General features: G+C 41.1%; 2 protein-coding genes across 8 annotated transcripts in view; one reads left to right on the top strand and one right to left on the bottom strand.

Annotated features, from left to right (window-relative positions):
- Positions 1-7541, bottom strand: part of CBLB (Cbl proto-oncogene B) — a 56125-nt gene extending 48584 nt beyond the window's left edge. The window contains exons 1-2 of the mRNA XM_081198959.1: positions 7400-7541; positions 6623-6797 (exon numbers count right to left, since the gene is read on the bottom strand). Of these exons, the coding sequence (XP_081055085.1) occupies positions 6623-6790 (168 nt within the window). The 5' untranslated portion in view covers positions 6791-6797; positions 7400-7541. The remainder of the gene's footprint in view (positions 1-6622; positions 6798-7399) is intronic.
- An 18-nt stretch (positions 7542-7559) lies between these two features.
- The window catches only part of LOC308589694 (uncharacterized protein), a 34988-nt gene continuing 28505 nt past the window's right edge, over positions 7560-14042 (top strand). The window contains exons 1-3 of one of the 7 annotated variants that reach the window (XR_014009412.1): positions 7560-8249; positions 8889-8978; positions 9068-10211. Coding sequence is in view for 1 of the 7 variants with exons in the window: in XM_081199112.1 (XP_081055238.1) it covers positions 8500-8575; positions 8889-8978; positions 9068-9238 (337 nt within the window). In the remaining 6 variants the exon portion in view is untranslated. The other 6 variants (XR_014009415.1, XM_081199112.1, XR_014009411.1 and 3 more) reach the window with 6 other exon arrangements.

Below are 14042 nucleotides of genomic sequence, written 5' to 3'. Positions count from 1 at the left end.
ATATTTGAAGCTGCAAGCACCTGCTTCAGACATTATGAGGATTGAGAGTGCCTGACCAGGCTTCTATGAGGATCTTTGTTCCAGGCCAGTGTGGTGTAGTGGTTAGAGTGGGGAACCAAGGTGCAAATCCCCACAGAGCCACAAAGCCCACTGGGTAACCTTGAGCCACTCACAATATCTCTCAGCCTAACTTACCTCACAGTGTTAAATGGAGCTGGAGGGGAGTGCATGTGCCACCTTACACTAATAATAATAGTAATAATGGGACCTCTGAAGCATTCTACCTTAAACCATTCTTCCAAAGGGCTAACTCCATCCCAAACTGAAAATGCTAAGTCATTGCTGGAAAAAATGTAAACGACTGAAGCACTTACTTCATCTACTAACAAAATACTGAGCAGCAACCCAGTCATAGATAATACACTCTCAGAGCTCCATTTCTAACTTTTAAGTGTGAAATTTGAACACACAACTCCTCCAGCTACTCTTCTTTAAATATTCTGTAGTGTCCACAGTGGAAACATAGTCTCCTACTGGAATTAGCAGCAGCAACAATATCTGAGCACGGTGGGATTGGATATTTTACATCATACCCTAGTCAAATCATTGGTCTATCCAGTTTAGAAACTGAGATATGAAAGCTAGGAGCTAAATGGCACCTTAAACCTAGGTTATGGGCTCAACAACAGAATGTCTAGGTGCACTTTTTTATAACAAGAATACAAAGCTGAAAATGAATGAACTGCAGCTAAAATCTTATGTTCATTTTTCACGTGGTCTAGTCCTCATCTGAAGACTTCAAAAAACAAAGCCATGCTTCCCCTCCTGCCCCCCCCCCAATACTCCTAAGAGGGTTCCTTCTCGAATCTTCAGAAAGTGGCTGGAAGTGGGGAGGCAGAAAAAGGTCCTCCTTTCCTACCACTCTGCAGACAAGCCCTGGATTCTCCCTACACTCCCTTTCCTTCATATAAATATATATTTTTGGCACCAAAATGAACACATATTAAAGGCCTCTACAACTGATGGCAGAGACACCCACCTTGAGTGTTCAGTTTGCAAACCTAAGATTTAAGGGTCCTCCAATGATCCCACTCCAAAATTTCTGAGAGTGTGAGGTAGATAACTGGCTACTGTATTTCAAATTAAAAGCACATCATACATTAAAAGTACATTAAACAAGACAACTTAAACCTAAACAAAATATGTTGGGTTTAAAAGAAAAGAAAGTTTTTAGGTCCCCAATCCATGCACGTTTTACTTGGGAGGAAGGCCCATTGAACTTGGTTGGGATTTACTTCTAAGTAACAGTGGCAAATGTTAATCTGAAATCTTGGGCGCAGTACTGCACCCTGAACTCAGAAACTGCTCGCGTTTATGAAATTCCCGGTCTCAAAACGCGCCTAGAACAATGGGAGTTTCGAATGCTGGGTTTATCTAGTTCTATCTAGATAGCTCTTCAGTCTTTCAGTCAGGGGTATTCTGAACCCTACCTGGAAAGGCCAGGGATAGAACCAGGAATTCTGTGTGCAAAGCAGATGCTCTACCACTGAGCTGTAGCCATCCCCTATTCTTACACTGTGTGTTAGCTTTCTTTTATTGTCATCCAGCCTGGAGGCCAGATGTCAAGCAGAAATGCAAGATATAAATATTTTAAATAAACAAACAAAACATCCAAGTGGCTTTTCAAACTGTAATTAGCCTCTCCTATGAAGTGTATGCAATTTGTTTATTTCACATTATACAGCTCAACATTTGCCATCCATATAGATTTATACTGTCTGACATGTAGAACGTAGCACTGGACACAAACTTGTAGCACTGGATACAAACTTACTGAATCCAATCAAATTCAGGCAGCACAATCAATGCCCATTACCTTCTACTTACATAATAAGGTACTGAAATGAACAATAATTTGTGTAGCTTCCAAGAGTTCCAAACACTGCCTCCAAAGTTGTCTAGGGATGTTTATCTCCACCACTATCACCACCAAAAACAATATGGAGCTATGGACAATAATCTGTCATTTTTGTTTTGAAACGCTTGGAATGAAATATATACAGAAAAACTGCATAGTGACTATTTAGATATTTAAAAGATAAACCATCATTTTAATTTGTATACTGATTTTTTGTAGAATATGCAACAAACTTGTGCTTAGCTATCAGATCATCTGGACGATAAATAACAGGCTTTTAAATACAGCTCCAAACCAGAGAAGCATTTGGCACTATGTGGCTGAAAACGAACCATAGCAAGCCTTACCCTCATGTGCCACACACATGGGAAGGAGTTTAAAAGCTTCCACTTTCAGTTCTGTAAAATCTGATGTGCCCCCTTATCTAAGGTAGTGGGGGGTGAGTAGCTTAATCTAACTATATTTGGAGCAAACATGATTCTGCTTTTGCTTAACTAAGCATTGGTAGAATAAGCCAAATTTCCCCAAATTTGGCATAAAGGCTTCATTCGCAACACATGCTATGTGAAACTACAGCTTACCATTACCAGGACCACACAAACATGTGGATTCCTAGAGAGAAACTTGGAGCCACAACCACTTTATTCCTCCCTGCACTGAGCCTTTGGCTTATTAACATTCTATGCTCTTTTAAATGTGTTTGGGGGGGTTTTGTTTGTTTTATTATATATTTCATGTTTTCATTTTGTATTTTTACATTGGAATCTCCCGGGGAAGGGAAGTATACAAATTTAATGAAGAATAATAAGAAGAAGATGCAGGTTAGTATGCTTAAACTCTTTCCAACTAATCACATGCTATAGCTAGGAGAAAGCTTAAACACAAGCCTCGGTTTGGAAAACCTACTAAACCAAACACTTACTAAGCTCAATGTGCCAACAAAAAGTCCTGGAGATGACCAAAGCGGGTGTGAATTCCTATTTGGGAGCCCTTGCATTTATGTGACCCCAGGAAGCCACAGTTCTGTTTACCATATTGTGCAAACCAAGCTAATGATCTTACTAAAAAAAAAAAAAGAACTTTCAAAGGGTGGGCGTAATAAGAGTTACCATGGCTTTTTTTATATGGCTGAGTGCTACAATTGTACTTGGGCCAGTTAGACTCTAATCACAAAAACAACCTCATCATATTGAGCAGTCTCTGGTATTTTCCTCCACAGAATTTTGTTGCAAGAACTGCATTGCAGGATCAAATCATAAGCTGCATTTAATTTTGGAAATGCTTTTACAATCTAGTATTTATTTCAACTATGAAAAAACATCCCTTTGCCATCTGCTAACACAAAAGATGGCTGAATAGTTTGTTCAAATGCATCCTCTCCACTACAAGTACCAAATACTCAACTCTAGATACAAATAACAGGATTCTAACATCATGACATCATCCTGTCTGGTATACTTTAATTTAATCTGGAGATAAAATGTGATTAACTGACAAAAGCTTAAATGGGATACATTAAGATCCAACTGAGGACACTTAACCAATGGAAGAGGGGGGTGGGGGAAGGTATAGCATCTAGACTTCCTAAAGCCTTCTGTAAAACAGACCCTATACTCTCGTGGGCAAAAACATTGGCTTGGGCCCTAAAATAAGTTAACTTAAAGAAGTCAATTTGTGACAATTCCCTTGTCACTGTTGGCAGGGGAGTCCTCTGGAAGAGACAGAGGAATGAGGAAACTTTTCTTTCACGAACTTCCATAAATTAAAGGGATACAAGCCATTGTAGCAAGGCTTTTAAAAATCAAGCAGTAATGATGTAAACAATAATATCCTTCACAGTTTGCATAGTAACTGAAACAAGAAAACAACATTAGAAAGCTTTCTGAGATTTAGACCTAATACCACTTAGAGAAGAAATCTCAGGTTACATCCCTATATCTGATGAATACTGCTAATAATTTTACATTCCAAATGCTATTGTACTGAATGCCAGTTATAAGGCATTATAGAAGTTATGTCCAAATAAAACTTACATAGACAATTTAACAATACATTAATTTTAGACCTGAATAACAGTATCTTTTTGCCATTCAGAACACACCTGCTAAAGTCTATACCCACAAGGCAACTTCCTGTTCTCCTAGATTACAGCTACAGCACACAGACACAAGTACTGTAACTAAATCTGGGCTCGCTTACAGCTGTATGGATAGGGCCACTGTAATGAACTACAGTACTGTATTTAGCCATTCTATGAACTGATACTATGTTAATACTGGTCATTCATACTACTTTTGAAGTGTCAGCAAATCAGTGCTTAGGATGGGGCAACAATTGCTGCTTCAGAGAAACACCTTAAGTATGTTGTTACTATAACCAAATACGCAAGTATAATTCAGTAAATTAATCAGTCTACTTCACCACTAACTGCACATATATCCCAGACAACTGTGATTGTTTCCATCATACGTTTGTTTAGCACTACCAGTTTGCTATATAAATAGGATAGAGATGGCATGCCAAGGCGGTTTGCTATTTAAAGTTATAAACCTAAAAAAAACCTTACTTGGACATCAGTCCCATTGAAATCAGATAAATATGGTTAGTAAGATTGGCAAGATAAAGCTGTGAGGAAGTGACAGTGCTAGATATAGAAACAATGCACAAGGGATAAATGAACCTAGGTTCGCAAGGGGCAACTAAAAAAATTCCTCATTTTCCTCCAGGAAGGCTTTTGGGAAGAAACATGAATGTAAAAAAAAATGAAATCTTAAAAATGAAATCTTAACTTAATAGAAACATGTTAAAAGCAAAAAGATATCAGCATCTTTAAACTGAATACATTAAAAAAAAACCTGACCCATGGAACTCAAACAGTACAATAAGGATGTCTATATTATGGCCTCAATGTATGTCACAAAACAAAGATCCACAGAGTTTGTAGAGACGTCTGCTTTGTATTATGGATTAAGCAGCCCAACTCTAACTATTTTTTACTCAAGTTCTACTGAATCCAACTGGAGCTACTCTGGAAAGCATGGCCACAGATCAATGGTAGAGCACATGTTTGTTATGCGGAATATTTCAGATATGATCCCTGACATTTCTAGTTAGAAGGATTATATAGCAAATGAAGTGAAAGACACCACCTGAAAAAAGCAGAGAGCTACTGCAGACAGGACTGACTGGACTAAATTGACAAATAGTAAGGTAGACATGAACTGGTATAAGATGTTAGTCTCAAGTAATGTCCATAGCACTGGAGCCTGAGCAATACAGTTTTCTCAGTTCTCATGTTATGGATTTTGTACTATATCAAGCAGGCACCAAAGTGTAACTTCAGAAAGAAAAGAGGGTTTATGATCAACTTGCAACGCATAAATTATGGAAAATCTATAGGATATCTAAACTGAGACTAAAGTAACTTGCCCTAATCAGGTAGGTAGATAAGGTATTATAGGCACACACTTTAGCCTGAATTACTGCCAGTCTTAGCAGTAGTAGTAACCTTTAAAGTTGTTCTGAAATCTCTAGGCTGGCAACACAAACAATCAAAACTTGAGTTCCAAAGAAGTTTATTTCTAGACTTCAACACCAGGAATCAAATGTGCGACTTTTATGCAATACATTAGTCTTGAATTCCAAGTTAAGGCTTGATAATAATTGTAAAAGGCCTAAGAATCAGTTGTGGCTGTTTAAGCATCTTCATAGAGACATTTACTGCTTGTCAAATGAAAGTTCTATTGCTCTCTCAATAAACGTTCAATTCAAAGTTGTAAGAATTCCACCTAGTTATGTACAATAATATTCTTTACCTATATAGAAACTTCATATATTCATTGTAGGTGAAATATCAGCCATAAAGCCATGAGTAAAGACTATTCTTTTGTTTTAAGAATTTAATGCCAACTGATGTTGCTTGTTCAGTTGTGAAGGATTAAAAAGAAAGCCATCAATCATCCTCATAGCCAATGCTGCACACTTAATTAAATATCTGTCCTGTTGCCTTAGTAATGAACCATATTTTTCTGCAGTGAGAAAAGGGATGTTGCATGCAACTTAGTAGAAGTTGCAATGACTAAACGTGTTAACTATTCTACAGCAATATTTAACAAAATAAGTGATTCCAATTCAGATACAGGTTAACAGATAATTTTTGATTCGTACACCATGCCTCCATGGTAAACAACTCTCCAATAACTATTCAAGAAATCACATAATACATTTTAAGGAACCATTAAAATTGAAAGCCAAGGCCATTAAATTTTGTTCATTCCTACGAGAGAAAGCTGGGTTTTTTTTTATTCCCCTAAACTGCAAATTGAACTGCATGCATATGATTAACATAAGAGTGCTTCACAACTTGATTACCTTAACTGAAGTTTCATTTTCAAGAAGATATTGTAACAACATGCTCCAGTGGGGAACCAAAGAACATTTGGTTCACAGGAAACAAGCTGCTTACTCACAACCCTACAAATCTCTACTATTTAAAGAACTGTGCTTATCAAAAGGTACATTTAAAACAAATGTATTTTTCCCTCTTCTGTATTAAGGAGAAAACATGAGCCACGGTTAAATGGGGATCTGCCATAAATATGAAAACACTCACTCTTTCCAAACAAGGACACAAACTGATCTGACCATACATGTACACATATAAATAGTCTTGACTATTTTCTGGTACTCAACTGACAGACTCACCACTTTATCCATTAATTTCCAAGTTTTTTCTACAGTCCTGCGATCAGCAGCTGCTTGCTTGGGGGGGCCAACTGCATCCTGAATAGCATCAATGAAGCCCAGAATACGCCCTTTGCGGGGGTTTCCTCCTCGGCCACCTGGGTTCCGGCCGTTGAGGGAATTGGCCATCTGGGATCTTAATGTTGTAAGAAAAAGAAGAGTAATGTATAATATCATGAAATCTCCTCACCCAAACTGACACCCACACCCCACCTTCAGCTAATCACCAAAGGGCAAACACACAGTATAGTGAAAGACCAGGTTAACTTTTGACTATAAGCCCCCCTCCCATCACCCACCCATGGTAACTTTTAGTCAGAAGGAAATGATATTTGATGGATCACGTCATACACAGTCACTGACGGTACCTTAGCACAACTTATGGAAATATACCGCCTTAACAATCTTACAAAAAAACCAACAACCCCACACCACTAATTTTACCCATCAACTTCCTTAATACCTTCAAAATTTAAAGTCACTGGTGAACAGTGATAAACACTCTCCTCCGTTTTTTTAAGTTCATGCTTTGTCTCCCTCCTACATGCTCTCACAGATAAATGATTAATCTCCACACATGGTTTGCAAGGGCCACACAACACCCAATACCTAACCAAGGCACTGGTGGTGGTTGTTTTCAAGTGGCAAGTTCCCAAACACCAAGGCTGGGTGGGGTGGGGATTTAAAATAAACAAATACAATAAAATCTCTTATGCCAGCTATATTCAATATACCTACAAGTTAGAAACCTTGAGCGATATTTGTAGATATGTATTCTTAAAGTGTGGTTTTTAAGGGGGGAAAAAGAGGTGGGGGGAAAGGAAAATCCAAAGGAAAACGTTGCTAGTTTTTGTAGATCCCAACTCTCTCCAAGGTCAGTTTCAAGCAGCAGCGAACGTCGGAGGGGTCGGGGGTGAAGAAAGAGGACCCCCAAGAAGCAGCCCCTGACGCGTCTCTCTGGCCCCCTCACTTTGTTCCCTCTCTTCGCGGAGCCTCCCGTCCTCCTTCAGGCACACGCCATCCCTCGGCGGCGCAGCCCGCCGTATTAAATCCCAGCAGTTTTCCTGGTTCCGGTTGCTCGTCGGGCGCTTTCTGTCCCTTGCAGCAACAGCAGCGGCACTCTCCCTTCCTCGAAGCCTCGTCCCCCACCCGGAGCCTCAGGGGCGAGGACTGCAGCAGCAGCAGCACAGCCAACAAAGAGGACGGGACGCCGCTCCCCACCACAGTCTGTGCCGTCGCTGGGGCTCCTCGGGGAAACATGGGGGGCTAATCCGTCCCGGCGGGCCCGTCGTCGTCGCCGCCGCCGCCGCCGTCTCCTCAGCAGCAGCAGCAGCCCCGCTGCCCTCGCTCATCGCTCTGCCCCGGTGAGGGGCGTGCGGGGGCGGCGCTCGAGGGGCCGGGCCGGGCGGCGCTAGGACCCGCCCGCAGCCGAGCCCTCCTCGGGAGGAGGCGAGCGAGTGGGCAAAGAGCTCGTGCAGCCGGCGGCACCGCGCCTGCGTACTGTGAGGGAGGAGGGGAGGGGAGCGCCTCTCTCTCTCTCTCTCTAACGGTGCTAAGGTTCAATTCCCTTGACATTACCCAATCAAAGGTGAGCGCGCGACTGCTAATAGGGGGGAGTCAGGAGGAGGAAAGAAAAGTCCAAGCTGACAACTTGGTAAGGCTCCCCCCCCCACCCCGCCCAACTTTAAGAATTCTGGGGGCGGGGGAGGAGGGGGGCAGTTTGTTGGTCCTCCAGTTCCTGACTGATAAGGATATAGGCCAATAAGAGGACGGAGGAGGACTTCCGGCGCTGAGGGGGGGAGTGTTTTTTCCCCCCTTCCCTCCCCCGACTGTGATTCATGAATCGGGCCGAGAGAGCCAAAGGAACTTCGTCTCCGGAAAGTATACGGGGGTCTGTGGGAGTGAGGAAAGCAGGTGAAAGAGGACCGAGGAGGCCGGCGGGGGGGGGGGCGGTATGATAGAGACAAGGAAATGTATCCGGTTTTTGAGGCAAGGGAGGCTCATGGGAATAGGAATAGGCACCGCCTCGGGGGGAGTCTGGATACGGAGTGTTACGTAAGGGGACTTCTGCGTGTTTCTTTGCTCCGAAGTAAGCCCCCCACCCCGGATTCAGTAGCGTGTTACCAGGCCTACCTACCCCACCCCGGCGATCGTACTGGTTCAGATTCCGCGCGCAGTTTAATCCTAAACACATATGCTCAGAGTTAAGTCTTGACGCTCTTCCCAGGCACACTCAGCCTGCAGGGCTTCGCATTAGGATTGCGGGGGCAAGAAAAACGCAGCAAAGCAACTCGACCTCGGGCGCCTTTGCTCAGAGGTAAGTGCCGCTGAGGTCAAGTGGGCTTGCTTCCCGAGCAAAACTAGCACGTCAGTTTTCAACATTTCCTTCCCTCCCATCTGTTCCAGGCGACATCAGGCTGCCATCCTGTCGACATGCCCTGGGGAGTAAAACCCAAACGAACTCTCAGCATTGCCTACTTCTGAGGAAACAGACATGCACAACCTTGTGTGCCGCAGAAATCACCCTAGGTCTGCCTGTCAATCAATGGCTGAGGTCTCCTGCGCATCAAGTTGGAAGTGAGCCCCACTAAATTCAGCAGGGCAACTTTAGAAGTGTGCACTGCACAAGTTTCACTGCTCCCCATAGAGCAGCATGTGTTGTTTTTTCCAATGTCTCTTGTTACTCGATCTCGCCCACCAAAGTTAATAGTGTGTGAATTCAAAAAGGGCACTTTGAAGCAATGCTTCACAACAACCCAGAGTTAGAACAAAGTGCCAAAAGGGTGATTAAGGAAGGGGGAAATGTTTTCATATAAAACATAATCTGTGATATTAATGTTGCTTTCTTGGAGTTAAGAATTCACCATAACAAGAAATCCGTTTACTGTGAGATACAGTTGATACCACAGATGTTGACCGTTAGATGTCAAAGAGTGCCATTTTCACATTTCCATGTGTTATGGTGTCCTAGACCAAAACCAGGTAAGTGAAGCACTGGGCTCTGGGGAGGAGGCACAAGGGTCCTAGAGTCCTCACAGCTCCTTCTCAAAGCCTAGTTTACACTTTCCCAGCTTTGGGAAGGAGGTAGGGGGGCTCTTGAGACCATGCTACACCCTTGTTCCTCCATCCCAAAACCTGGCACCCGGCTCAGTCAGCTTTGGGAAGGCAGAACAAGGGCTAGTTTGTGTGTGTGTAGAATTTGGCCTTGCTCCCCACCCCCCTAGACTCTTGTCAGTGCAATCTATGCATATTCACTGAGAAGTAAGTTCCATTGTATTCAACTGTGGTGCTTACACAAATGAATTCACATAGGAATGTTTGATACCTATATGTATAAACCTGCATTTTTCTAACAATTCAGAGATACACTTTGTGCTTCCACCTTAGCAAGGAAACAGCATACAAATGAGGATATGCAGTGGGGGGGGGAGTAAATTTAAAGAATCACAGAAAGAGGGGGAGGGAAGTTGAGGCTTGATATGTAAGGATTAGTTTTGTTGAAATGTTTGTTATAAATGAAAATCATAAATAAAAAACTTTGTAAAAGGAAGCAGTGTACAAATCACTTGTTTTTAGCCCTTTCTTGCATGTGCCAATTGCACATTTTTGAATGTGTGGGTTAAGTACCCTAACAATTTTGACTCCACCATAAACTAGTCAAGTAATATCAAGTATTTCTATATAAATTCATATGAAGTAAAGGTAAATCACTTACCAGTACATTTTTAGGGACTTCAGCATTCATCCCTTTTTGTGCTTCTGTTTCTCTTGAATGCATTACCAAAAACAGTTTATGGAATTTCATTCTGACAAGTGTGAATAAAAATCAGCTAAAAGAGGGCTTTAAAAATATCTTCATCCCTTCAGAGAAACTAAATCTTACTTGGTTTAAGCATAAGCTTCATATAGCCTGGGAATAGGAGGCAAAGCGTTTAGATCTGCTGTGTAGATGTAAAGGAAGAACTTCATCCTTCAGTGTTTATTTCAAAATGTGTTATTTCCTGAGAGAATAGCTTTCAGCACTTTGGTGAAATTCTCATTTCTTGTCTAGGGGAAATTATTTCCAATCTTCAGCTTGCTGTTTCTGTAAGAAAAATTTGATCTCTCTTGGCTGTCTCAAAATGTTTTGAATTACATTTGTTCTTCAGTATATGGAATATTTGTATAACTCAGTCTTTTAAAAGAGAACATATATAGTAAATCTTTTACTGTGCTTGGAAGTGTTGATATAATCTGACTGTATCTCACTAACAATAGTAGCTGCTTTAATGGTAGTGAGAGCTCAAAACTTCCACCCACTGAAACTCTCCCCTGCTTATTGTAGAAATAGGCCACGACTTGTAACTAATAGAAAGGAATTCAATCTGAATAGCACTTACACTTACTAAAATAAAGAGGGTTATTGTTGTTTCCTAAAACAAAAACATTTCACTAGCATGTATAGTTTTTAAACAACAAAAAAGAGCAGCATAACATGATCTGGGCTACAATGCTAAAAACAGTTGCTAGGGAATAAACTCCACATCTGCTGGCATTGCTCAGAAGAAGAAGAAGAAGACAACGGCCAAGCCCTGAGAAGAGAACATTTACAGTGTCTCTGAGCCCTGCCCCAACATTGGGGTCCAGAGGCCTTTCTTTTCAGTAGCATACAGAATACTGGGCAGATGAAAGTGTACCCCTACCCACCAATCCTTACCACCCATTCCCATTTGTGCATACTGGCCCATGGTTAGCTCTTTGGGGTGGGGGACATAAGGTTAGTGCTCAGGGAGGGCAACTTGCCCAAAGTTCTCAGACTAAACACTGACCCAGGCTAACTTTACTTAGCTGCCAAAATCAAAGGAATTATCTAACGTTGCAGCTAATGGCACATGTTGGGCTGCACAATAATGCAAGCAGGGTGAAACAACTTGCTTCACATGGTAATATGAGGGCGGCAGAATTGAAGGCAGGAATTGATGTGTGAACTGAGATGCAGGTCTTCTTAATGTGAAGGCCCTAGTTGGGTAAGCCACCCTTTGGACTCTGCTTCAGGCATCAATATACCTCGGGAGGGTATTGCTGGAAACAAAGGGCTTGCACTAAGGTCTGGTTGAGCAGGAAGACTTCGCTTTCATACACTGCTCCAAAAAGAAATCCCCTTACAAGACATCTTACCTGCACTGCAGATGAATGTGGATTCTGACATTTGGCTCAAATATGCAAGTGCTGCTCACACACTTGTAGATAAATTCTCATGTAGGCACATAAAAACACACACACCTGCACACGTATACCAACATATACTTAAAACTGCACAAATACAAAGTTGGTGATGAGTGAGATGGAACAAGGCAAGGAGAGCCTTTCCTTTGCTTGCCTCTTCTACATACGCACACATGCATAGCTTGGGCAATTAACTGGCTAGGTGGTGCTTTTATCTTAGAGTGCATCTGTATCTGCAGGCCAAAGTGTGCTCCCTTGCATTACAATAACACACCACGGAGAGCAGTAAGTTTACATTGAGGCTATAAAAGTACAGGCTCCTTGAGAGCACCTCCCTTTTAATTTATAACATAAAAATGTGTCAACTTAATTTCAAAACATCTTTGCCCCTGAGGGAATACTCTTGTATTCATTGCCATGTCGTTTCTTTTAATAATTCCATTCCATCTGCTGAAGCAGGTGCAGAGGGCTCTAACCAAGATGTTGCAATGCATTCTGATGCCTCACACCATCTCTTTATTTTGTCAAGTCTTCCTTGGAATGTCACAGTAGCTTCCATCACCTGTAACTGCATTCACTACTCAGAAAACTCTAAATGGTGCATAAACATTTATTTCATATTATATATATCTGTGTGTATGTGTGTATTCTTCAATACAGTAAAATGAAATTTTGAGCCTGCATTTATTTTTAAATAAAATATTGAATGATTTCAAAATGTTTCAGTTTCAGTGATGCAGAGTGGCAGTTTCAAATTCTTTCTAGTTTTCACTCTGACTAATATTATGATGCCGCTCAGCCCTTGCTAACTCCTTTGCACTCTTTTTTTTGTGAACTTAAGATGCAGCTCTTGTTATTTTTCAGAATTTAATGCCCAGTTACACATAATTAGTTTCTCTGAAGTTACCAGATGCAGGATTTCAGTTCTGCTTTTAAAGTTTCATTTTAAAAAACAAAGTACACTGGAATGAAACCCGTTACTTGTAAGAAGTCCTACTGGCATCATTAGTTGTGAAAGTTATGTTTTATCTGAAATTATAATTATTTCTGCCTATATTAAATACATTACTGGATATTATTTAATGGGAATCATTTGTATTCAGACTTTCTGTGGCAGTGAATGCGTAATCAACAACATGAATGAACTCCCTCCCTCAAAAAAACAACACCAAGTTTCATGCAAACTAGTCATTTTATAGTGCTTCTGCAGAAAGCAGAATTACATTGCTTAAGAGGATAGTAACATGCAATGTAAAGGACATAGTTGAAATTTGTGCAGCTCTAAGGAATATAAAATGAATGGATGTGTTTCCAAAACATTAAATTGAAGGATAATGTACCATAACGTATTAAAAATGTGTAATAGTCCTACTGGTCTTGTGTGGGGAAAATAGTCTGGGGCGAGGGGAAATGTATACTTATGTGCAGCAGGCTGTAGATCATCCTATCCAGCTTCCATAGCACTGTTTAATTAAAGTGATTTTATATTTGAAGCAAATGGCTGAACATGTTGCATATCTGGAAAGCTGTTTTAAAGCCATGGGTCTACCTGCCCTAGTGGTTTTCCAGGAAGCTCTTAGATGTATCAGTTAGACAACCTTCCTTGAAAAAAATGAGCTTGTCCACTGCTGTTTCTATCCACTTGAAATATGTGGCCTTTGGGAATGTTCCAGAGCACATTCTTAGTTCATGTAAGACAGTAGTGAGGCAACTTGTGATTGGCCAGTAACCCACACAAACACATGAATCTTCTGCAAAGGTTCAGTGGCTGAGGTTCAGGAATTGCCAGGAAGCCAAGTCAGCGTTGAAACTTTAATTTGTAGAAAGTGTGAAAACCAAAGCCACTGAATATTATTTACCCTAGGATATTTGGATAAATTTATTGCACTGCCAAATTATTAGGACCACTGCTGGGTGGTCTTAGGTAAATCACTGCCTCATATTCAACCCATGCAGATTCATAAGATGTAGATCACAAAGCACCTTTCACAATCGAGAGCGATTCAAAACATTTGCAAATTTAATGACCACATGAAAAAGAATGAATAGCATTTATGCATACAGATTTTTATTACTGGGATCCAAAGCCATTACATTCAATCAATGGTTTGCTGTTAGCCAATGTGTATGAAGGGAATATGCTGGCCTGCCCCAGTTCCACTGCACACACCAGCCA

This window comes from Podarcis bocagei (genome assembly GCF_964188305.1).
Source record: "Podarcis bocagei genome assembly, chromosome: 6".
Lineage (NCBI taxonomy): Eukaryota > Metazoa > Chordata > Lepidosauria > Squamata > Lacertidae > Podarcis > Podarcis bocagei.
This window is presented reverse-complemented; position numbering and strand designations above follow the sequence as displayed.